This window comes from Lates calcarifer, linkage group LG20 (genome assembly GCF_001640805.2).
Source record: "Lates calcarifer isolate ASB-BC8 linkage group LG20, TLL_Latcal_v3, whole genome shotgun sequence".
Classification (NCBI taxonomy): domain Eukaryota; kingdom Metazoa; phylum Chordata; class Actinopteri; family Centropomidae; genus Lates; species Lates calcarifer.
Genome location: NC_066852.1, coordinates 3,723,030 through 3,749,824, shown reverse-complemented (window position 1 = coordinate 3,749,824; position 26,795 = coordinate 3,723,030). Strand labels below are relative to the sequence as shown.

The following is a 26,795-nucleotide window of genomic DNA, read 5'->3' as shown; positions in this document are numbered from 1 at the left end:
GTTGTGACCTGTTCCAATTTAACCAGTTCCTCTGATTTAATTTTAAAATGTCAAAGCTCATTGGTCCTGCTGGTCTTTGCCACAGTGGTTTCTAAGACGACAACAAACTGCCGAACAAAGACCAATTCATACATAATGCCCACGGTGTAGACGAGAAAGCTGCACAAAGGGGAAACGTCACGTAGACGATGAAAAATGGAGATGCAATCAAGCTAATGGGCCACAGGGCGAGCAGTGTAACTGAGTTCAGCCCTGTAGGAGCGTTTTTTGTTTGTTTGTTAGTTCGTCTGTAGAGAACAATATCAATCGGTGCAGATATCAGTCTCCCTGGGACCCTCCCCTAAACAAGCGGGACAAAACTGAGCCGACTAACCCTTCAATTCAAACGTCTAGGTGAATCAAAATGACCGGTTTGCACGAGGGGCTGTTCAATCAGGTGAATAAAGCTGTTTTCTCCCCAGAAAAGAGCATTTCATTCCAGTTTTACTTTCTCCTTGTTAGGGTAGGGAACAGGTACAACTGAGATAAAGCTGCTCCCTCGATGCCTCTGAATTGTCTTTGAATTGTTAGCTGCCAGACTTGTGAAACAAACAGGGAGGTGGTAAAGCCGGATCATAATGGAGCTTGAATTATAGATAAGACCAGAAAGGGAGAAAGATGTTATTAAAGCAACGTTGAGTCATCTCTGCCCCTCTCTCTCTCAATCATTCACTCGCCGCTCACTGAATACTTTATTCATGGGTTGATGAAAACTTGCTACTGTAAATGGAGTCTGACAGACTGTTGAGACGCAGACGTTTGTCAGTAAATCATCCACAGAAACACATAAACACGGAGCTAATGCGTCCAGTAAATGGCTGTGTTTCCCCTGAGCAGTGAGTACAGAGTGGACCTTGATGTTCAGACATGACTCACAGTAACAACTACACACACAGGTTTTGACTCTTTAACATAATAATACCCATGAGGGACAGATACACGATTTATACGTCTGAACTTGATGTAGTCAGAGAGAATAACATTTTACAATTTACTGATTATTAAAAGATTAACAGCTACATGTTCTACTATTAATATTCTGCTAATAAAGATAGTTATCATGTTGTTTACAGAGACAGAATTAGCATTTCTAAATAAAGTGTTTCCTCTCTTGTTTTTGTCCACTGCAGTTCGGAGGAGTGGAACAAGGTGAGCAAGAGCGAGAGAGAAAAGCTGGGCGTCACCGTGCAGGACGACGGCGAGTTCTGGTGAGAACCAAAAACATTACTGACTAATTAGCTGCTCCCCTTCCCTGGAAATGATTTATTAAGGTGTTGCAATGTTAAAAATGTTGTGAAAGTTTGATTATATTTGAACGATTACATGTTCCCCCACTGCAATGTAAACAAATGGTGCAATAGTTCAAAGTACGTCCACTAAAGTGTTTGTTTTTGCTACTGACAGGTTCAGATTGTTATTGTAAGTGTCTGAGAACATTATGGATAGGTTTTCTACAGAAATAGACCTTTTTATTAAAAAGATCCTTTTTGTTTAACCTGAAATGATGCTATATATCAGTACCAAACTCCATTGACAAAAACATTGATTTTAAAGAGCAGAACACAGGAGTCGCTGGTCTACCGCTGCCTTCGATCTGTTAGTTTGTTTGTGTTGTTGAGTGGTACATTTACTCAAGTAATCCACTGAAAGTCACAAAATAACACAAACAAACTATCAGATCAAGACAGCAGTAGATCAGCAACTCCCACAGTCTGTGTGGTAAAATCACTGTTTTTGTCAATGGAGTCTGGTATTGATTAAAAGCGGTAACTTAGCCAAGCATAAAGGTCAGAAACTGAAAGAGGAGCTAGCCTGGCTCTGCCTAAAAGTAATAAAATCACCTATCAGGACCTCTAAAACTCACTAATTAACGTTATCTTGATGCTTCATCTGTACAAAGTTGGATGTGTAAAAGCAGCTATTTCTGGTTATATGTGGAGGTTGTGTGCCAGACTATGGGAGGTGAGTGTGCCTGGTGGAAAAAATAGGCTGATGAGTTGTATCAATCCTCTCATCTAATGGCAAGAAAATACTGACATTGTTAAAAGTTATGAGGGAGCTGAATGTTTTTTGCACTAAATTCAGTCACAGTTAAATCTCATTCCATGTCAACACCAGAAATCCTGGCCTCACTTTAACATGTGACCTTTTCCTTTGTTCCTGGTTTCATCTCCTCTATTTTTACACCTGTTAAAGCTCTTCTTTCAAGCTTCTTCCCTCTCGTTGGTGTCCGCTTTCTCCGGTCTCCTCTCTCCTCTTCTTCTCCTGCCCTCCTCCCGCAGGATGACGTTTGACGACTTCTGCCAGTACTTCACCGACCTGATCCTGTGTCGCCTCATCAACACCTCCTACCTGAGCATCCACAAAACCTGGGAGGAGGAGGTGATGAGGGGCTCCTGGATCCACCGCCAGGACCCGCTCCGCAACCGATCGGGCGGCTGCATCAACCACAAGGCCACCTTCCTGCAGAACCCTCAGGTTAGCCGCTGTAGCGATGTGTGTGTTCGCAGAGAGGTGTGTGACCGGCGTTGTGGGCTCGTGATGTGATTTTTTTTTTTTTCCTCTTTGCAGTATGTGTTTGATGTGAAGAAGGTGGAGGATGAGGTGTTGATCTGCCTCCAGCAAAAAGAAAAGAGAGCCACACCCAAAGAGGGCAAAGGGGAAAACCTCGCCATCGGCTTCGATATTCACCGGGTAGAAACACGCACACAGAAAACAAACACGCACAAACGACTACACAAATACTTCAAATCTTTTCTCTGACGTATTTTTTTGTTGTTGTCTCGCAGGTGGAGCTAAATCGCAAGTACCGTATGCACTCAGCCCAGCAGAAAGTAGCGGGCTCCATCTACATCAACTCACGCTGCGTCTTCCTCAGGAAGGAGCTGAAGGAGGGCCGCTACGTCATCATTCCCACGACCTTTGACCCCGGGCAGCAGGGCGACTTCCTGCTCCGTGTCTTCACTGATGTGCCTTCAGACTGCAAGTAAATCTGTGATCTCTGTCCAGTCGTGTGTGTTTCCATCATGTGACACCTAAAGCTTTTAAACCATGTGATCAGCTACATGTTTGTTTTAAAAAGGAGGGATCATTGGAAATTTTCCATGGGAATTAACAGGAATTAATGAGAATAAACTAGAAGTTTTCTACATTTAAAGTTGGGAACTTAAATCTAGTTCTGTGCAGCAGAAACAACCAGATCCAGTTGAATTTTTACCCCTAAATGTTTAGAATGCAACTTTTTTTGGAGTGAACCATAGGAAATATATTTATTTTAATCAATATTCATGTTTTTTTGTTGTTAAATTAAAGAATAAATTAAAGTTCTGCTCACAAATAGAAGTCAAAACTGCAGTTTTTTAATCATCTTTATTATCCCCAAGGGGAGAGTTGTTGTGCAGCCAGCAGAATAAATCACAAAATAAATAAAAATCCAATAAATAGGCTGCTACAGATACTTAAATAAACATAAAAGGGTCCAACTGGTGAAAACTGTCGTTAGTGTAAAATCACAGTGAGTTATTTAAAACAATGAGGAGTTCAAAATGTGTTTTAGTTTGCATCCACGTCTGTTTATGACAAAACAAAATATTTTATATGAATCAGTTTGTATAAATTACCCCAGATCTCCTGTTAATTCCCATAGAAAGTTTCCAACCTGGAATATTTACAAAATTCCCCAGCTTAGCTTCCCATGGAAAGTTTCTGCTGTCAGACGGCGAGCGGTTGCCACAACGGTTTCTGTAATATTACACCAGTTTCTTTAGTTGATAACTCCAGAAACAATGCATCTGTCAGTTTACATTTAAGACATAATGTTGACCTGCCAGGATCCATTTTATTCATTACATGTGGCGTCTGTCCTGTGTTGTTCTGTGAAATATTCTCTACTGTATATATACAAGTTTGGTATTTATTATATTTATATATATGTCTTATTTATTTAGAGTAAAATAAATTATTAACTTTTCCTGCTCTGTGGTTACACGTCGAGCTGAAACAGTCGACAGAGCTGCTACGCCTCCGTTCAGTCGCTTCCTGCGGCGATAATGAAATCATTATTTTGTCGTTGTGAGGTTGTATGACGCTCACTGAGCAGCTAGCGCCTCCTCCATGTTTTACATCTGAAGATGAATTCAGGAGTCACACGAGGACTCTGTCTCCCCCCAGAGAGCTGACTCTGGACGAGCCTCCGCAGACGTGTTGGACGGGGATGTGTGGCTACCCTCAGCTGGTCACTCAGGTCCATGTACTGAACGCTGAGGGTCTGCAGGGACAGGACTCCAACGGAGGTGGGACCAATAAGTAACTGTATCCCTCACACTGGGGTCGTGTGGGCGTTGTGTTTGCATGTTGATAATCGTGTGAACTCCTGTAAACACCCACAGAGCTTCACTGCCTCATTCCCAACAGGAAAAGACTCCTGAGCAAAGCACAAGGTACCACAGCACCATCTGCTGAAACTAAACGCATAGTCGCTTAGTTTACTTACTTAGTTCTAGTCTGAAGTTTACAGTATTTACCTTCTTAAATCTGTTAGTGTGCACAGACTTGTGACTCTTCTTTAAAACCACCATGTGGAGATTTATGAATGATTACAGCATCGGTCAGTTTATTCTAAGATATATAAATACTGAGATAATCCCAGTGTAAACCGGTGTTGTCTATGAAGTGCTCGCAACTTATCGATCCTCTGTCTTGTCCTGGGATCATGGTGCTGGCTCCCAGTGTCCAACAGATGACGCCAAACTCACAAATCTTCATGTCCTCCTCATAGTGGCTTTAATATTTAGATTCCTTTGTGTAATGTGCAGTGGTGGAAGAACAGTGTAAAAAAATACTAAATTCATTCAACATCCTGCTAAAGTAAAAGTACCAGGTAATAGAATAGAATATATCTTTATTGTTATTGTTTAAAAAACGACAAAAGATCATGTAGCAGCTCCAGGGTCGACAGCACAAGATAAATATAGACAAAAGTTATATAAATAAAATAGAATAAACACAATGAGGTACCTCATTTTATAAGTAAGGCATCAAAAGTAAAGGTATATATGACATTATTAGATTAATACAGTGCAGCTAGTAATTTTATTTACTAAAAAAAAAAAACTACTAAAGGAACTACACGATCCTGAAGCTGTTCCAGTGATTTATTTGTCAGATTCTCAGGCAGATGGTTAAAGGATGAATGGATGATTTTTTAATATACATTAAAAAAGATAATACATAAAGACAAAAATAATGGGATGCCAGGTGATTTTCAGGGCAGGCTGTGTATCTAGACTTGTGATTTAACAGTTGGAGTGAGTTAGTACAGTTTAAGTCCAGTGGTTCTCAACCGAAGGGTCAGAACAAACCTTAGCAAGATAAATCTGAGGGGTTGTTAGATGATGATATTTTTCTACACAAGCCATCTGAGAAATTTAGAGGGGAAATGTCTCTTTGATGGATCTGAAATAACTCTTTTTGTAAGCAAAAAGTACAACATTTGCCTCTGAAATCAGTGGAACAAAAGTACAGGGTTGAGTAAAACAAAATGAAAATACATCCCTCGAAATTCTACTTTCTCCACCGCTGGTGAACAGGCTGCGAGCTGACTCATTAACAACATTTCAGTCTTCAGACCTTCACCAGATAAAATTAATCTCGACAACCGTCTGTGATATTTCTGAAATTCTTCACCTAATCAAACCGTTTAATCTGATAGAAACAAACCAAGTACACACAGCGTGATCAGTGTCTTTTACCAGCATTTAAAGATTTTATTTTTCCTGCAGCTGTCGATCCCTACGTGATCATCACCTGCGAAGGAGAGAGGGTTCGTTCGCCGGTTCAAAAGGACACACGGTGCCCAAACTTCGACATCAAAGGCCTGTTCTACCGCAAGAAACCCAAGGACGGCATCCACATCGAGGTGAGCTGTCTCTCTGCACACACATCGCTCTGACCTTCCTCTTCAAAGTTTATTAGTGGTTTTGAAACCTTGATTTTTTTCAGATACACTGATGTATGATACATCTAAGGATATATTTAATGAAGAAGCGAAAACCGCAAAATCTCTTATCTCAAATTTCTCGTTGGCACAGAACCCAGTTTCTCTCAGTGTTTTTTTTTTTTTTTTGTGAACTGAATTTCCAGTTAAAATGTAAAAATAAAAATCTGCAGACTACAGTGCAACAGAAAGGATACCATATCTTAACAACTGAACTGAACGTGGATGGTCGGTGTCAGGTGTCAGAGACGGCCGGACCAATAAATAAAATAAAAGCTGTAAAAAAAACCTGACTTCACAGCTTCCTTAATGGAGACAGGAGATACTCCTTCAAAAGGTTCATCACCTGAAACTCCTCTCAACCAAGAGTCCGTTTAATCACTTCTGATGGTGTTGAGTCGTGCAGATAGTTTTGGTTTTATTCTCCAGAAACGAGTCTCCAGGCTGCAAATGCTGCTTATAAACTAGAAACTAAACCTCCTGTTTGCTTGTAACGACTTCCAATAACATTAAAAATCAACAGCGGCAATGGAATAAATAAAAAGGAGCTTGTTCAGCTCTCTCTCTCTCTTTCCCTTTATCCTGACAACCTTTATTTTTAATGTTAATAAACATCAAGAAAAATCTACCTTTCGTCCTAATATTGATGCTAGAGTTCTCCTTTGTTTTATAAATGAAGTACGAGTTGTAGCCGCTGTCGTGTCTGTGTTTGGACCAGTCGGCGATGTTCAATCCTACAAACCTTTTCGTTCAAAGTAAATTTAATCTGCTCGAAATGCAGATTAACTTCCTGTGGTGGAGACGCTGTGACAGTCTTCGTCTCAGCATGTTCCTCACACACACCTCTACCTTTTAATTTTCATTCATCTCAGCTCCTGAGCCGAAACACCATAATTTCCTCACCTGTCTTTTCCATCCAATTTCCCTTCATCATCTCTGTGTGTGTGTGGGTGTGTGTGACGGCTAAGGAAATTTGCTGAACATCCATAACCGATCAATTACAGGCTCAATATCAGGCAGTATGTGTAAGGCCAGTCTGACTTGTTAGGGAATTGTTGGTAATGTGATGTTGAATTTAGTCAATCGTACGTGTGAAATTGCATCATGTTGTATCGTGGTGAAAGGAGGAGCTCATGCTCTGCAGGTAGACTGCTGTTTCTCCTCCGATACTTCAACTCGTCATTTTTTGTCATTTTACAAAACAGAAAAAAGCGAGTGGCAGTTGCAGAGTGGCATAGATAAAAAACAATAAAACTCTGCACCATTGTATATAGTTTAAAATATTTGTATATAGTTTTATTATGTTTCAATTTTACCTTGTTATGTTCATATTTCCAACCTTCATGGTTTTTATTGCAATAACTAATATATTTTTGTGTATTTTTGTGTTACTAAAGTAGGTTAAAGTGAAAAAATAATTATCAGATCATATAGGTGAAGTTGTGCCGAATAAAACGATGCCACACATGGGTATGGTAAACATTTTTTATGTGGTATATAAAGGCAAAATCAAAAGTATTCAAAAACTGAGTCTGAGGAGCCAAATCAGGTGAACTGGTCGAGTTCAAATCCACGAAACAGAAACTGAAATACCACTAAAGTTATTAACTTTTCTCATCTCCTTCTGCTCCTTCCATCACCTCTTGTATTTTCTCCTGTGGTTTCTCTCTTGCGACTGCTTATTGTCTTTTCTCTCCTCCCTTTCCTCCCTCTCCTCCCTCTTTCCTTTTCCGATCTCCGCCTTCCTCCCACGAGCGGCCAACAGATCTACAACAAGAACATGATCGTGGACACCTTCCTGGGTCAGGTGATCCTGTTCAGCGACCCCAACGAGCGGCAGGAGCAGCACACGCTCCACCTCCGCGACAAGGGCAACCGCCAGGACAACGACCTCCCGGGCACGCTCACTGTGCGCCTCATCACCTCCACCACACTCACCAACATCTGACGCGACCCTTCCGTTGATCCCAGCGCTCACGGCTCGCCGCTCGTCCCCCTCCGACCGTCACGGGAGCTCACTGTGTCTATTTTCTGCCGCTTGCGCTCTCTCTCTTTGCGTCTGTTTTCCCCCATCCTCTTTCGCCTCGGCGTTTAAATTCGACTTTGTTACGTGTTTTTGAAGGCTTATATATTTACAGTATTAATATCTGGACGGGAGGTGTCTTTATCTGGGGTTCGTATTGAATAACTTTTAACACATTCCTGCCAAAATCGTCCATTTTTTTAGCGTCGGCTCGAGACATTTGCTCGTAAAGTAGTCTCCGTCAACAACTGAGCTACAGCTAAACAGGTTTTTAAAGAAAGTTTTGACCCTAATCGACAAACTTCTCTTTTCCTTCTCACGTATACATGCACATACGATACATATGCAGACATTTCTGCACTCGCCATGCATGTGCCAATGTCTCCAAGGGCTATGCATTGCCTTAAGGCTGAGTCTGTCTCTCCACCTTGAGAAGACCGGGGGAGGGAGGGGTGTTGTGGTAAATCCTCCTCCTGTTCTCCATCAACCTTTCTTAGCACAGCCTCCATTTGTGCTCCTTAAAATCGTCATTTTTTTGTCTCAGTTTCCGTCTGCTGTACAAACTGACAGACTCCTTTATACCTGTGGATGATGATGATGATGATGATGACGATCCTCCCGCCCCAGACACCTCAAGTCTTCACCAGTTTTTGCCGGTGCTTCGGAGAGCATGCAGCACTGTCTGTCACTTTTTACTGTGGACTTCGACAAAAGCCAACAGCAGCTAAATCCTCTCCCTCGACTGAGAAGAGCTTTTTTTTTCTGTGTTGTCCTGTTGAGCGTGATCTTGTGTGAAATCTTGCCTCCCCTCTCCCTCGCCCTCCCCCCCGTCTTCCATCACGACTATACTCCCCGAGACGCTTTCTGCCGGTTGCTATGGACGATCTCCAAACTGCATGGCTTAAAAAAAAAAAAAAAAAAAAACAAACAAACAAAAAAACCTAAACTCTGCCTGTGCTGCACATCTGTACAAGTCGTAGCTTAGCAGCCGGTGCCTCTGATAGTGCTACCCTCCCCCCTCCTCCCCCCTCCTCGTGTACCGGAGTGCAAAGATTCACCCTGACATAAATCAAGTGCTTTATGGGACCAAAGATGAGCCAGGCCCTTTGCTCTCTTAGTCCCTGGCCTGGTCTAGTCTAGTCTGGCCTGGCCCCCTACCCCCTACCCCCAAGCCGAGCTACAAACCCACCACCCCCTGTGCCACATCATCTCTTAACGGCAACACCACTGCCTGACACTTCCTCTGACTCGAGTCTGTCGGCCCGGGCCTGAAGACTCACGCCACGTCGACCCCGAGAGAAAGCAGCTGTGCTTCTGCTGTTGGCACAGAAACAGGGGTGAGTGTCTGTGTGTGTGTGTGTGTGTGTTAAAGAGAGTGTGTGTGTGTGAGAGAGAGAGAGAGTGTGTATCCTGCTAGATTCAGCGTCGGTGTAAATGCGAGTACCTGGGAGTGCTTGGGTGAATGTTTATCTGCGAATCCACGTTGAGAAACCGGGACGATTTTTCCACGGAGAGGTGTGAAGAGCCCTTTAGGTGAAAACACATCTTGCACATTATTTAGTTTTAATGAGGTTTAAAAAAAAAAAACAAGACCCTTAAGGATGAAAGGATGAAAGAAAAGAGGAGGGAGAGCAGAGGAGACGTCCTGCCAAACAACCTGTGCCATTGCCTTGATCCTGGCTTTGCCTCCACAGCAGGAAAAACAGCGAACTGTTCACGAAGGATTTCACTACTGGTATAATGTAATCTATCTCTGACGAACCATTGCGTAGATCACGTTGGCATCCAGTTTGACCTTTTAGCACCTAGTGGGCTTTTTGTGACAGAGACTAAAAATCTCAACTACTACTTTTTTTGTTGTTGTTTTCAAAAGTGCAATATCGTTGCAGAGACTTCTCATTCCAGGTTTTATCGACTTTTCGGTCTTACTCGTTTTTATTTCCCCCGTGTTTCATAACGAGAATCAAAAATGTAAGTTACTGTCATTATCGAGACATTTCCTTTTTTGAATGTAAGACAGCTAGTGGACTAATCTCTCGAGTCCGTTCTCCTGATTTTTTTCAGCGCCTTTTTCCATTACTTGAACTGTCACACGTGGCATTTAAACCGATCACACACCTTTGTGTACAGCATCTTTATAAACGTGTCTTGCATGGGGTTATTTTCCAATATGTTCATGGCCTTGTATTGTACTGTTCAATTGTTAATATATATATTATATTTATTCTTCTATCTCAACAGTCTTGGAAATGCTAGTTTCGAGCAGTCGGCATGTCTACACTTACTGCACCTCATGTCTGATCATATCAACCGGTTTGAAACGGTTATGTCTTGTAACACAGTGATGCATTCATTATGCCTCTAGCATCAGTGAACATTAGCCGCAGTTTTTGACTACTATTTAGGTGCTATTTATCTTCTCTGTGCTCTTTTATGTTGTTTTTTTTAGTCCGACAGAAGGTAACACTGTCAGACGGCCGGTGTTAGAAACTGCACAGAAACGTAGGGGTGTAACGATACATCGATTCAATGATCAACAATCCTGTAGCATCGATCAGAAATTAACTGCTCTATGTGGATGAAAATATACGAATGCCGGTCCGTTCTCGCGGCTAGCATGCAGAATCTGAGCAACTCACACTGCCTGCGTCACGCTGTCGCTCTGCCGTCCGTCGAGTATCGAACTCCACAGTTAGTTTTGTTGTTGGCAAGAGCTGGATGTAAAGTTTACTGTGAGGCAGCTATAAAAAAAGTGCAACGACGCGTCCACTGATCTGATTCTCTGTTGTAAAAATAATCGCAGTCTGAGCGGTTACGTACATCGTACATTTTGTCATTTGTAAGACGCGCATTTATTTGGAAATTCCCACCGGCATGTCTTTCTCCGCTTGAGCGCACACCTCCAAACAAAATGCGAGCAGTGATTTAATGAGGAAAAACGTCGCCAATATCTGAAGGTGTAGTGCGTGGAGTTCTAAAAATATTTAGTTTGAGACTCTAAATAGGAGTGAAGTTTACACAATATCTGGATTTGAATTTAAAGTGAAGAGGAGGTTTTCATTTAAACGTCTGGTTGAGCTCAGGAATAAAAAAGTTAAATGTTTTTTTTAGTTGCTTGATATGAATGGAAGTGACTGTGTTAAATCAGCAGATGATATCGTCTCGTATCGATCGCCGGCTCCTGAATCGAATCAAATCAAAATCGCATCGTAGCAAACTTTGTGATATCAACAAACATCGAAACATTGTCCATTGAATCGATATAATATCGTGTGATTTACACCCCTAGTTCAACATGGGAGTGTGTGCCTGGTTTTTATTTACAGTAAGAAACCCTCCTTCCCTCTCTCACAAAGCACCGTTCAAGTGTCCTTGTGCAAGGCACTGAAGTCTTAACTGCTCCAGTGGAGCAGCTTCCAGGTGTGACTGTACATATTTGTTTAATCCCCCCCAACAGGTCGATACTGTGATTATCTACAAAATCAGCTTGTTAACGGCCGACAGAGAAGGCGTTGACTGAGGGGTTTAGAGTGAGAGATTATCGGTGCCAAAGCTGAGGGTCGATTCGTGGATTTGGTGAAATTGACAGCTCACAGATCAGAGGGTGAAACCAGACACAGTTTATGTTTGTCGTAGATCACCGTTACATTTGAGTCTCATCTGATTTTCTGGAAAATAAATATCTGGGTATTTCCAGAATATTGAAAGACTCCTCTATATAGAGACCTAAAGCTGCTGTTATAATCAGTAACAGCATCAAGGTACGGCGAGTCTTGGGTGGGTGAAAAAATACAGAAATAAATGTAAACAGAAAAATAATTAAATATAAAAGTGAGGCTTTTATTTCTTCATATCTTTTTAAATTATTATTTAATTTATTTATTTATTTGAGCCGTTTATTTATTCTAATGGAAGCTTTAGTTCTCCATATTACAACAATCTGGTTGAAAAAAATATTCTTTTTTCTACTTGATAAAAAATATTTTTAACCTTTTTTCCAAAGTTATGACATTTGTTTCCCAATCCAAACAAAAATGGCAGCTGGAAATGACATATTCCTTGCTCAGTCTGTGCTTATGCTTTCTCTGTTAACCAAGCTTAGTGTTTTGTCTATATTGGTTTTATTTTGTCAAATCAAACAAAATATCATGTTAACATACAAAGATCAACGACATACAGTTTGTAATTTCTGGTTTCCTGGGTAGAAAATACTCTTTACTGTAGCGACAACCTGAGAAACTGGTTTAAAATCTTTATTATCGTGCTGTGAACAAAATATTTTTACACATGAGGACACTGGAAATACCTTTAAAGAGAGATATTCTTCAGAAAAACAGATGTTTAAGTTGAATGTAAAGGTGACTAAAGACTAAATCTTATATCCTGCCTCGGAGTCGACATGTCGGTGTGACAGGCTGCACCCCTCCACTATCCTCTGTAACCCAGATTTTATTAATGCGGTAACAAGCAGAGGAACCACATGGGTCCCATATGGACTCCTCTATTGTTCCCCCTCACTCATCAGCCTATTTACTGACACAAACTGTGACCACATGGGGCTTCAGGATGATCGTAGCCCGAAACAGGGACTTTGTATCTGGAGTGACCCACATGGACTAGACACACATTTAAACTCCCGTAGTCGCAGCCTGCCACCAAAACATGTTGGGTTGCTACATGCTACATCACAGTTTACAGCCTTGTGTTAACTGGACTGTCAAAGACCCAATTAATGAAACAAACATGACTATAAGCTAAGCTACATGGTTCATTAATGAATACCACTGATTTCAGTCATCATGTTGGGGATCATTTACCTTTTCATCTAGCACCACCATCAGGTCAAAGTTTTAATTTGTCCAGTTTGGTTTATGATTAAATGCCTGCAAAACCTAATGACAATCCCATCAGCCATTAATAAATATTAGCATGTTAACAAGCTAAACTAAGATTACAAACATCTACAATCACTATGTTCCTGCACGTCTTTCATCTGTAAAGAAAGAAAAAGAACAGCTATTCAGATGTTTTGCTCATGATTCCAGTGAACATCGAGGTAAAGACTGAGAAAGATTGAATTAGTATTCATTAATGTGCCATGTCATTGTTATTTGACGATGAAAATCATCCTAAATTTTCCTCAACTGAAGCCACCACCTTGTTTTTTATATTCAAGTTGGGGTTATTTTGTGGCTCCCTACTTTTATGATTTGTGTGGGTGTCAGTATAAATCTAAATATTGACATATCACATTTCAGTGTCGCTGCGTCTCTCACAATCCTGCGGTGATAATAAGAGTAAGGAGCCAAAATAAGAGCTCAGCGTGAAGCCTTATCAGGTCAACTCATGTGCTGCAGCAGTGCCAAAAAGACAAATGGTCTATTGTAAAGAGAAGTTTTGTGGGTGATGAAGTTAAACTGTAAAGATGTTTCCTGTGCAAACAAATGTAAGACAGGTTAAATAACAATTATCCTCTGGGTTTTTTTTGGTACCTTTTTGTTCTCTGCTACATGTCCTCTTTCGTTTCTCTGTCCTTATAACGAAGTGATTTTCACTGCGTTGCTGTGTTTACTCATTGTAATTGTTGCACATTGTGATCCTCTGCCAAAAGTGTTACGGCTTTCACTGTTAACCACACACACACACACACAAACACTCCTGCTTCTAGACTAACCAGGCTTGGTTGGAGTGTACGGACCTTCCCTGGTTTTTTGACAGTTGCTACAAAGCTTATCAGTTTTCTGTACATATATATATATATATATATATATTTTCCGCACGGCCATGCCAAAGCTGGTTTTCAGAACACAAAACCTTTCAGATGAAGCTGAACTGCTCACAACGGTGGTGACTTTTGTACGAATCCCAAAAAAAGAAAGAAAAAAAAAAGCCAGTGCATGTAGCAAAACCGCTTCAAAATCTGCTCGCACCATTACAAATCACAGAGTATATATATTTTTGTTTCTCAGAGTGTTGTAAAAACATAATCTGCTGTTGCTACTTTGATAAACATACTGTGTGAAGTACAAGGCTTATGTTGCACACTTGCATGCATTTAAACAGTATCCAGTTTTATAATATTTTGTATTCAGTAACCTGCAGTATACAGTATGTATATAAAAGTAGCAGCAATATCGACTTATCAGTTTGTTATGGTATCCATGTTTTGATGGATGTTACACAGTATATTCTAGACATTTATCTCAAGAGGACGATGTTCTTGCTCGCTACCTCTAGTGATCAGCAAGAATACGTAGAGGAATCAAGTGAAGTATGGACTTTTCTCCATGTCCTACGATACCTTGTGTGAATTATGAGCTACGCTGCTGATGTCCTCGCTTTGTAGAGATTCTGGGGAAATAAATGACGTGGGAACGCAGAACACCTTAAAGGAAACGTTCAGCACTTTCAGAAATGTGCTAGATTGGTTTCTTGCCAAGAATTAGACGAGAAGATCGATATTATTCATGTCTGTTTGGAAAATATGAAGGTACAACCAGCAGACCGTTTAGCTTAGCTTAGAAACAGCTAGCCTGGTCGACCTACCAGCACCTTGAAAGCTCACTGAATATGTTTTACCTTTTGTAAAATTGGATTAAAATATGTATCTTAATTAGTGAGCTGCTGGTAGCTAGGCTAGCTGTTTCCCCCCGTTTCCAGTCTTTGTGCTAAGCTAACTTTACTGACTACTGGTGGTGGCTCCATAAAACATTTTCTTTGAATTGGTAAATGTGATTTTAGCACAAACTGGCTTGAATTACATAGGACTTTAAATAAACAGAGCATTTTAAAAGATTGTTTAATCCCTTTATCCATCCATTTTCTGCTGTTTATCCAGGTCCAGGTCGTGTTTAATTATTAATTAGTGATATTATTAGGAATTATTGTTATACACAGCTGAGAAGTATCGACAGAAATGTGATATATATGTCAGTAAATTCATGCACTTGGTAAATAATTCCAGGCGATATCATCCCTACAAGTTTTTGCTGATATATTTCATACTTTGGCTGGTATCAAATTACATTAAACCTGGTGAACCCTGCAGATATGTTGTCAGCTTAGACAAATATCACAAAATGGGCTCAAGCAGCTTTACGATCTGCACAGAATACAACACCTTCTATACTTAGACCCCCATATTGGGTAAGAAAAAACAACCTTTAATGATGGAAGAAACCTCGGAAACAGGAGGGATCCATCTGCAGAATGGACAGAAATAGCAAAATTATATTATGGACATCTAAAATTTATAGATAAATTCTAGGGATATATGGAGAATATGGATCTGGGAGGATGTCCAGCAACTCCCAAACAAATTGGACCTGAGATACTCGACCTCTCCACCACCTGAAAAGAGGATAGACTACACAAACACACAAGAAGTGAATCACAACATTCAAACAGAAGACACCTGTTGTCGTGTCCATAATTCACACAAGGTATCAAGAGACTAGGAACAAGGTGGATAGACCAAACTGAAAGTAAGTCAGATTCAGAGTGCTGAAGAAATTATTTCTTTTTCATTCTGTAAGAGGCGTTTTTTTTTCCTCCAGTTTATCACTTTGAGACAGAACGATGACGTCGGTCACAGTTGAGGTTTCGCTTGCCTGCTGATCTTATAGCCTCGTCAACTCGCATACTGCTGCATGTGTCTAAAATTACAAGACATTTTGTGATGGGAGTCGCAGTCAGGAGTCAACGCCAGGTATTACGTTTATCTCAATGACAGCATCACGTAGACTGTATTGAATTTGACTCAATGACATTTTTATCCGAGATCGAGTCTTGTCCACTCGAGGAATGAGCTTGTGATTCTTCTTGTATTTTTCTGCTGATGTTTATTAACTGGAGACTGGAATACTTACTGCATGGTGACACTTCTAGAAGATGCTACGGTCTTTATAACAAGTATCTTTTATCAGTATTTTATAACCTTGTTAATTTTATATATCCACTTTACCCTGCGTTCAGATCTGGTATGTTTACTGATAGCTAAGTATCAGAGAGCTGTGCTGTATGTTCTGTACCGTGTGCTTGTCCGTGTGTTACTTTACAGCGTGAGCTTTCCTTTTTCTTTCTTTTTTTTTTTCAATGCGTGTTCTTTGAATTTGGTTCTCGGTTACACTGTGGTTATTTTATAGCTACGATTCTGAAATTATTATTTTTTCTTTTGTATTTAATGTCAACTTGTGGCATGACTTTGAAATAAAACAGGAAAACCTACTCTCGAGTTTGTTGTCACTGCATGGAAATGAGAATGAAGACAAAGTAAATCCTCTGGGGACCACGAATCACTGTACAAAATTTCGTGGCAATCCATTAGAGAGTTGTTGAGAAATTTCCATCTAAAGAAAGGAGCTAGCGTGATAAAACATTAAGCTGTAGCATGTTTTTCCAGCGATAATTTCACTCTGGATAATCCACAAAACACACTGAACAGTTTTTAGTCTCCATGAAAACAGTTGATAGTGTTTTCTGCAGATTATCCAGAGCAACATTCACACATTGCTTTTTAATATTTAAATTAGTTTTTCCAGTGGTGTGAGCTCCAAGTACACAATTCTGTTCACCTCCCATTAGTGAAAGCAGAAACCAAAACTATCTGTAATGTGAAGTGAGCCTTTAAAATGACTTAGCATGTGTTAGCAACTTGGAAATCATGACCTCCCCTCTTCACCTCCCAGCTGGTCTCTGTATCTGCCACCAACAGGCTCCACCTCCCGGCTAATCAGGATCAGCAGCCATGAATGAGGCACAGCGAGAGAGTCTGGATAGCCCCCGTCAGTGACCCAGACGTCAAACTGTAACTGGGCCGCTCAACGCTCAGCGTTCAATGCTCAACCCACGTCCTGGAGGCTGGAAAGAAGAGGAAGAAGAAGAATGGAAAGCTGGGTGACAGCTGTGGGAAAGGTTTAAAAAAAGAAGAAGAAGAAGGGACTGACAGATAAAAGACAGGACTAAGAGAGAAAAACTTCATCCTCCTCCTCCTTCTGTAGTGTCCTGTCAACTCTGGGCCACCTCACGCCCTCCCAGGCAACACAAGGACTTAAAAAAAAAAAAAAAAGTGTTGAGAGGTAAGTGGGGCAGGTGAACGTGGGTTGAGGCTGAAGGCTTAGCCTGCTGCCAGGCCACAGCGCTGCTGCTCGGCTGTAGCTTTAGGCCAAAGCCTCTTACTGCTCACTTTGTCCTGTGCCAGCACTTAAAGGAGCCATTATGTACCCTTCAAGTAAATACAGTTGGCTATAGTGTGTGTGTGTTGCATAAAGTCTGAATAGTGTTTTTACTTCCAATTTAGATTCCATTTGAGATTATCTCTTCTTGGATAAGACAGCGATTTAAGTGTCTCTGTGATGAGAATTAATTCAGTGCAGAGGCAGATACAAATGGCAAATTCAGAAAAAAGTCACAACTCTTGCTTTAAAGGACGTTGAAGGAACTATAAATGTGAACAGCAGTAATCATATGAGGTGCCAAGGCAGAAATCAGGTGGATATGGAGACATATTTCGATCAGAACAAGATAAAAATGAACCTTGGCTCAACTAATGAGTGTTTTCATTAATGATTAATCTGCTGATTGTTCTTCTTGTTAATTGGCTCATTGTACAGTCTATGAAATGTCAAAAATACTTTTCAAATCTCTGGTTTTGTTCTAACAAAAGCCCAAAAAATAAAGATATTCAATTTACAGTTAATTATGACAATTAAAAGCAGCAAATATTCACATTTCAAAGGAAATTATCAAAATAGTCCACTAATAATAATAATTATATTGAGCTGATTGGCCAATCGTTTCAGCTCTGAACTCAAGAGCCACTTGTGACCATGTTTCAGTTGAAGGCTTCATAAAAACGCTGATAAATGGACCTTAAATAGTGATTTTCAAAGGTGGTTACACTGCTGTTTCCAGGGTTGAGAACAGTCATATTTAAAATGCTCACATACATATAGGTATATATGCAGTATAACAGCTGAGAGCATGGTTTGATGTAGCTGAGATGGTCGATTCCACTCTGGTAAATATGAAGCTACAGCCTGGAGACGATTAGCTTAGCTTCGCATAAAGACTAAAAGCAGGGGGAAGCTGGTCTGGCTTTATACTGATTAAATAAACAAGATATAACATGTTAAATGAGCACAAAGAAGAGCTGCTCGGAGGATTTTTGTTTATTCTAAAAGTTAACAAATAACTGACCAAACGTACTGACCACTGGAGAAATGACAGTAAATACTAAATCTCTACTAGTCCATCTTACTTTTAAACTTAAACCTGAACACATCAAAATTAAACAGTGATTAAAGCTGTTGATCATCTGTAAACAAGAATATTTCAAGATTTTGTTGAGTCATTCCTTAAATCATTATTATATTTTTACATTTGTATTTTAATGTATCTGGCTGCTGTGATAATTTAATTTCCCTCTGGGGATTAATGTAAATAACTATCTATCTTTTCAAAATAAAATGTGACTCACTTTCAACTAATGACTATTTTAAATCTGACTAAATAACCAGAAAAATAATACCGGTTCTCAAATGTCCAACTCAAGGTATTTGGCTTCCAGATAAACCAGATGTAGCATACATGTATAATTCAAGGCCAGTTTTTGGTTTAATGTGAAAGTTTCTTTTCACTTGTATAAAAGCTCATCTTTAATAGAGTTAACTTTAAATGTGGAGCCAAATTCAGCCTTAATCTTAGAGGTAACTCGTAACTATAGGTGGGAGTAAAATGTCAAGTATTTGTGGAGTAGAAGAATTAAACTGCAACAAAAACTGTACCTACTGTAGGCACATGACTTGGATAAATCTCCTTTTCCCCATTAAATCCTGCATTAACAGTGTGAATATTATAAATGAATAAACCTCTGTGTTATTATTTTTTTGCAGATAATAAACCGCAGAGCTCATGAAGACATGGAAGTGCTTCTCTCAAACTTTCCTGGTCGATGATGATTGAATCACATCCGTCTTCGCCTCTGAATCCCTGCCATGTGAGTCAGAACAGATACTGTACACATGCTCATTATGTATAGGCCACACACACACACACACACACACAGATTAGCAGCAAAGGCTTTAGCAAGATCGCTGTTGGTCGTTACATGAAAATCTTGAAGCAGGTCGACTTGGGGTCTCGTGAGGTGTGATGAGAGAGAGCTCAGGTTTTGAACTCTGAGGTCCAACAAAGCATCTTCTTGATGTTTTATTCTGACTCGTCTCAGTGTGACGGATGTAAATCAGTTCATTTGATATAAAATCTGTGAAACGGCCGATGTAGCTCCTGGAAAAATGTCATTGTTGTCAAGTACTGGTCCGTCAAAGGGATGTGAAAGACCGAAGAGACAGAGATATGCCTGTGATGCTACTTGCCCTTTGTCCTAGACTAACATACACTGTCATGATACTTTATCTAAGTCTATGGAAATGACAAATAGAGCAAACAATGCACAGTAAAATCATCCAATATGAGCTAATTATAAAACTAACAGCATGACTGAAGTGAGACTTTCCTACATTGTCAAGTTTTCTCAGCCTTTTCTGGCCCATTATCCTGTTTTCAACCATGCTAGCAGCAATGACGGTCGCATCACGTACATGTATCTCAACAGCTATTCGATCGATTATTTTGAGTGAAATATCTCAACAACTACTCAGTGGATTGCCATGAAATTTGGTGAACCCATTCATGGTCCCCTCAGGATGAACTGTAATAACTTTGGTGATCGCCTGACTTTTCCTCTAGTGCCATCATCAGGTCAAAATTCCCATCGGCCTTTCAGCCATCCCTCTGCTTAAGTACAAACTTGCAGAGCTGTTTGGCTGCAGACAGATAGTCTTCTTAGATCCCAGAGGTGTCTTAGAACAACTGGAGCTCTGTCTTTAAGACCAAACCCAACTGAGCCCACCCATCCAAGACCTGAGGCTATATTTTTCTTAATTTCTAAGGTTAATCCAACACATTGGCCTCGCTCTGTCTCTTCTCTTCTTGTGACTGTTCTTCCATTTTTAGAGCTTTTAGGGAGACCCTAACCCATCTGAATCAACAGTCTTAGGGTATTTGGGTATAGGGTCATTATTTGAAAAACAACAAAAGACCATCAACGCCTTGGGGGCAAATTTGCAGTTTGTGATTTTGGGTTGTGTAAATAAAACTGATTTGACGTGACAGACAGTTTGCAAAGTCAGACAGAAAGAATGCAAAGGTCAGCAGAGAGAGATAGAGCTATATATGCTAAAGCTATGTAAACACACATGTAGAAGCATGATGGGGTTAAATACAGGTCAGGGTCGTCCAGGAGAAGTTGAATCAAGTGCAGCTGGACTTGATTTTAGATACTTTAAGAACTCAGAAATGAAGAAGCCTCTTGGATGAGGGGCGAAACTACTTAAAGTATCTACAACTAAGTCCAGTTGGCCTCAACTTTGCTGGGATGTAAACACATGGTTGGTAATAAAGGCATTTAGGGTGAGTTTGCTAAGGTCTGAGTTAGTGATCAGTCAGAGGCTTTGGGGAACAGGGTAAGCTCTAAGTCTGGTTGTTCTGTTTTCAAGAACATGTGGGAAGAAACAATAAAAGATACCAATGTATTGATCTTTGTTTGCGTATCTTGTGACCGCACATGAGGTTGAGACCTTTAAGGTTGAGAAACTACATTTTATCCTCAACAAGGGATTAAAAAACAATCTTCAAGCTGCACAATCTGTTGCTTCAATGCAGCTACAGTGAAATGTTGCATTAGCAGGAGCAGCAGCTTAGGTTTTATCAGGTGTCACTATCACACCTTTGTTTACTCGACAGGTACTAGATGTTCAGGCTTGGTTTGAGTTCTTTGTGGTGGATTTGTTTGTTTGTAATTGATGAAATAAGGTTGTGGTGGGCAGAGGAACGGCCACATGGTGACGTTTAGTACAGATCTATAGGTCTGTGTTTGGGACAGTTGCCAGACTGGCACCCTGTGGTTCTGGATAAGAAGCTCTTTCTTGGTAAATGCTGAACATATTCGCCCCTGGAATTAAACTCCCTGCTGTATCTTTGTACTGCTGCTCTCCAAGAGGTTTTCTACCCTCGTATGAGATGAATCTTTGGATGTTTTCTTCCACATAATATCCATCTTCAGTCAGATTCATTCTGATTTGTAGCACGGTACAATCAACTAAATGTTAATCTACTTATTGGACCACTAATGGATCATTAATACACTTAGCCCCTCCCCCCTTGACATCTTCATCACTCACACCGTCTGGACTTTATTTTTAGCCACACAAGCTATTTATGTTGTTATTTTATGTTTATATTCCCTACAAGGAATTAGCAGAGTTAAAAAGGTCACCTCAGATTCATTTGACGATGGAAAGAAAAAAGAAAATTCTCCTGCTTTGCTCACAGTAGTTAAGTGGAAACAAAAAGGCTGTCGCACCTTGTACAGTAACACGTCGCTGTCATTTCGAGTGAGGGTAACAAAGGAAGGATGGCTTAGTGGGGGAGAAAATGATTCAGCAGTCATAACTGCAACAACTATGCCTCGTACTTAAGTGATGGGATTATCCCCAGGAATCCGAGTAAGCCTTTAACAGCCTCCAGCAAGACCCTTTAACCCCCTCCCAATCCCAACCCCCTTCTCCCATGTCCAGCTGAACCACATGGCTGATTGCCTCCACTCTGACCCCCCAGCGTGTACTGGGGTACACGTTGTTTTGAGTGGAAATTGTTCCTGTCGTTTGTTCTTTCAGTTGCTTTATGTCTGTAACTCATCTCCTTTGCAGAGGCCACACTTGATGACTTCTGATGTCCTGGACTCAACCCGAGGCTGAACCATGGTCATTCTGCAGCAGGTAGGTCATGTTGGGTAGAGACTGGTTTCATCTTAACACCTGTTCATTCTCACTATCTCAGGTTCTGAATATCTACAGGATTGACTGATCACTACACCTGGTTGTCATTAGCTGCTCTTGCTACATGTGTCAAGCTGATTCTGGCTCATTTCTAGTTGACTATTGGTGGAGTTTGTGGGCTGAAATGTCAGCTGTAGCTAGATAGCATAAGCTAAAGCTAATGTTGGCTGAAAACTGTCTCCTGCTGACTTTTTAATGTTTTCAACTCATTTGTTTTGAAATGAAAAGCCTGTAAAGGGTCTTAAATATGTCTGTGATGGCTACACACATGCGATAATGAATAACACTAAAAGACTGAGGCTGCATGTTACAGGCAAAACATCAGTATCCTCGCTAGCTCATGAGCCACAGAAGACATGGAAATAACAGAGCTCATTGTTCTTGTATTTCAGGGTAAAGCTAGTTAGCCCTAGCTGTACAGTATAAATAAAAATGTAATTAAAATGTTGTTTATGCTAACTCAACCCTTGGATGATTTGGCTGCTAACTACAGAAAAACAGTTAGATTTGTGTTTTAATGTTTGTATTATCAAACAGGTAAAAATGATTTAAGGATGACAAATAACCAACGAGTTTGGCAAACTTGTGATGTGTGTGTTCGAGTGTAATCATCCCTGGGAACCGTTTCCTCTCCCTCTAGAGTGTAAGCTATCAAAGTCAAAATGCCAAAAATACTAAATTAAAAGCAAAAGTGTAACTTTCCCAAAATAAAATCAGGGCAGAGGTGCTAATGTTACTCTAAATAGGCCTGTTGCCTTTGGAAATAACGCAAGGTCACCGCTGTAGATACAAAGCTAGAACATTTGCAGCTTATATTAAAGCAGATTAAAACACAGAGTTTAATTAAGTCCTTATATTTTTGCTCTTGTGTTTTGTGGTTTTGGAAAGGTGATTAGTAAACACACAACCTTAAAAACTCTTCATATACAGAGTACTTTGCTGTTACTACAGGCCCAGCTCAAGGGCCTCTGAGTATTGGCTGTTAAAGGAGGTCAGAGAGTCATTCACTTATTCTCCTCTTCCATATTTCCCTTTATGTTCTGTCTTTAATTTGGTAAACTCATTACATCGCCTGTGTAGGTGACACTGTTATTAAAAAGTCCAGATAAGCAGAAAGCAATTATAATATCAGTATACAAGATAAGATGGAACTTGATAAATAAATGAGATTGCTGCAACATCAACATTAGATGCAGCAAATAAGAAAAAAGGAGGGTTTTAAAGGGTCAGTTCACCCGAATTATAAAACTTCATATTGTGGTAGCTAGTTTTGGAGAGATGGGCCTAGGTTTTGAGATTTCTACCATCACCACAAAACAATCCAAACTAGAAACAACCAAGAGACAAAAAGGAAACAACAGGCCTCACGTGAAAGCATCCAAAAACAAAACGTATAATTGATAGCATTAAATAGTCATAGGTACAATAGAAATCAAATGAAGAAATAAGGATTTATGCATCAGTTTTACAGTCATTCATCAGTTTCATGTCCCTGCACTCTAAATATAGCAGAGGCTGACTCCGTACTCAGTCAGCCGTGGTTTACTCCATATCAGTCCATCAATAGTTTCTCTTCAATAACTAGATTCCGGTGCCTTTTTCCCTCCCTGGAGTCCTGTGGGGCACGACTCAGACACGCTGCGCTGTTTCAATCACAGCTCCGAGCCTCAGCTATGAATCTCATTGACTGAGAGACATCTGGATGTTGTTAAATGGAAGCAAAAAATAGCATCCTTAAAGTCACAGTCTAGACTGTAGGGGTGAACGCTGAGCTTTGTGCTGCAGTGTTTTCTGTTATGAGGAGATTTACCAGCAGCTTCTGTTGCGCTCAGCATCTAAGCAAACTGGAGACAAGGCTAAATCTGAGGGTGCATTTAGAGAGTAGGATGTATACAATGTACTGCATACAATTCCCTGATATTGTTTTATTAATGAGCAAAAGACACCTAATGATTTTCCTTAGAGGTTTAAATTCATCCGTCCAATGAATCCTTGTTTTAAATTAAACTGTTTAATCCAGTCTTTCCTGAAATCAGTGGTTCTCAGTGTAATTTGTTTGTTTAATTCAATCTGTTATGTAGCTGGAATTTATTGTGGCAGTATCAAGTTTCAAGATCCAGGTCAAAGACACTAAAATCAGGATTTTTAGCCGCACCCCAATAAAAGTAAACCTCAGTCAGTCTTATACACGGGTCCAAACAACATGAAGCTCTAAGGTCAGGGGTTACATCATCCCCTCTGTGAGCTGAAGGTGGTCAGCTTTTTTCAGATTAAATCTGTCCATTCACAGAGTTGGCAGCTGAAAAAGTGGGCCTAGCAACTACATTATGTAACTTTCATGTTTCCTCCTTATTCAACGCACACAACAAAATAATCACATGCACAAAACAATAAGATTGTATCCGAGCATGTGACATAATAAAGGTAATGTATAACAAAGAGCTACTACCAGCTTTTATTTGGTAATTTGGAATAAGTAACGAGAGTCAGAGGATTAAACGGTACAACAGTGAAACTGTTAAGAGAAAAGTAAAACTGTAATAAAAGCCTTTATTCACTCAGCCATGTTGGTTTAAAACACTGGCCAGTTAAAGCATCACGGATTCTTCAACATTGGGAAATAATAGAATGGACACCCAAAGTCTACTTTGTTTCGTCGCACAATTTCATGTCCAAAAATGGCAAGAAAACAACTACAACAAAATACTAATGTCATAAAAATAAAATGAAATAATGTCTCTACAATGCAGCTGCAAACACAAAAGGTACAATCAAGAAGGTGGTTAAAAGGGTTTACGTTCTGTTTCATCTTATTTTCCATTTCAATGCTCAATTTTTTGGTTCCGTTTTAATGTTTAATTATGGTCTGATTACTATTCTGGGTATAATTATCCATATTTAACCAGAGTTTTTTTATCATCCAGGGGGACTATGTGTGGTTGGACCTTAAAACGGGCCGAGAGTTTGATGTCCCTGTGGGAGCTGTGGTCAAATTGTGCGACTCTGGACAGATCCAAGTTCTGGATGATGAAGGCAGGGTAGGTCGACAGCAGTTACCCTGTAGATACTGTACAAGGCATTCGCTTGGTGCTGGCAAGTTAATGCTTGATCACTACTTGTGAACTCTTCAAAGACACAATCTGAGAAACTCAGCCAGTACTTTGGCAAGTACGAGTGTTCATCATAACTGATAGGAATGATGGTGAAAACTACCAAAATAAGACCCAAGACCAGAACCTTCCAGAAGATCTTGACCTTCTAAGCTTTCAGGGCACCATCCCTCTGATTTACTCCCTTGTTTCCCTCTCACACAGGAACACTGGATCTCCCCTCAGAACGCCACCAACATCAAACCCATGCACCCGACCTCCATCCATGGGGTGGAAGACATGATCCGTCTTGGCGACCTCAACGAGGCTGGCATCCTCCGCAACCTGCTCATCCGCTACAACGAACGCGTCATCTACGTCAGTACACCGCTGTAGCTCTTTTTCTGCATTGATCACAACCCAATTAAGTTCTTATTCAGGTTAAGCTGTTTACTTGTGCCTTCAATACCTTGGCTGCGGTGGAGTTCACTCATTACTATAAATAAAGCTGAATGTCTCCACCTCACTCTTTGACTGAGAAGTGAGTGCACTGAGTTTAGTGCATTACATTCACTAAAGGAAAAACACTTGAGACCTTATCTCGTAATTATGACTTCCATGTCTCATGATTGGAGCTGCAATGATTAGTTTAGAAAATTAATCAACAGATATTTTGATAAATGAATGGTAGTTTAAGAAATTCACGGTTTCCAGCTTCTCAAATGTGAATATTTTATGGTTTGTTACAATAGTAAACTGAATATCCTTGGCTTTTTCAGACAAAACAAGGCATTGCAGTTGGTTCTTGGGAACTTGAGATGTTATACAAGATCAATAAATTGCAATAATAACCAGTAATTAACTAATAATGGCAATAATCATTAGGTGCAGGACTTCAGTATACACGCACTGACCCAAATGAGGTTGCTGTGGTAACAGGATATAGGGAATGTAATCCTGTGTGAATTTAAACAGATTCTTCTCACCCAAACTGAGCAGATCTGTGGCATGTTGTCAGGCTTATAACAGTGGTTATTGTCTAGTAATTGTGCTTAACAGCTCAATTACCCTAAAGAACAAGCTCCTGATAATGGTGGTCTGGTTGTTCTGTTGTCTCTCTCCATATAGACAATTTGTGGGAGAAGGGTGAGTATAAAGTCAAACTAGAAACAACACGTTTTTGCGATATGCCACATTCTTTATTCTTTAATTTCTTTCTCTATGTATGTTTAGTGTACTTAACATGTCACTGCTGTCCCCAGATCATTCTTTATATTGCTCCCATTATCTCAAGATCACGACTTAAGGCATTTCATACACAAAGTCAATACGAAGTACTTTACTTATTGCATTAAAAAATAAACATAAATATAGATGTTAGAAGTCATTTTAACCTCTTGCGACCACCCTATACTTAATTTTGCTAAACTTAGACCTGCTGTCTTCATGAAGTGTCATCTGGCGTTAGCTAAAAGCACACTGCTCTTAACGGTGTGAAAACAAAATGGCGGCGATCTCCGCGAACACATCCAACGGCCGAGACAAAAGTGGACAAGGTACAAAGCCTCATCAAATTTTACGGTTGAATCTTAATTATTAACGCTTAATAACGTTTGTAGTGATATGGCGCAAAATGCTAACGAGTCTTAGCTATAGTAACAAGCTAGGACTCGGTTAGATAGGAAGTAATCATTTGAGGACGTTGGAACTGCTATACGCGGTAAAATCAGGAGTGTTCACTACTATTGATC

General features: G+C 40.1%; 2 protein-coding genes across 2 annotated transcripts in view; both read left to right on the top strand.

Annotated features, from left to right (window-relative positions):
- Positions 1–16,283, top strand: part of LOC108893553 (calpain-5) — a 50,387-nt gene extending 34,104 nt beyond the window's left edge. Inside the window, exons 8-14 of the mRNA XM_018691672.2 lie at positions 1,170–1,247; positions 2,322–2,517; positions 2,611–2,733; positions 2,829–3,025; positions 4,210–4,331; positions 5,820–5,956; positions 7,800–16,283. Coding sequence (XP_018547188.1) covers positions 1,170–1,247; positions 2,322–2,517; positions 2,611–2,733; positions 2,829–3,025; positions 4,210–4,331; positions 5,820–5,956; positions 7,800–7,982 — 1,036 coding nt within the window. The 3' untranslated portion in view covers positions 7,983–16,283. The remainder of the gene's footprint in view (positions 1–1,169; positions 1,248–2,321; positions 2,518–2,610; positions 2,734–2,828; positions 3,026–4,209; positions 4,332–5,819; positions 5,957–7,799) is intronic.
- Positions 16,284–18,953: 2,670 nt separating this feature from the next.
- LOC108893552 (unconventional myosin-VIIa-like) overlaps positions 18,954–26,795 on the top strand; it is a 29,546-nt gene continuing 21,704 nt past the window's right edge. The window contains 4 exon segments of the mRNA XM_051078542.1: positions 18,954–19,053; positions 21,827–21,895; positions 24,880–24,993; positions 25,270–25,422. Of these exon segments, the coding sequence (XP_050934499.1) occupies positions 21,878–21,895; positions 24,880–24,993; positions 25,270–25,422 (285 nt within the window). The 5' untranslated portion in view covers positions 18,954–19,053; positions 21,827–21,877.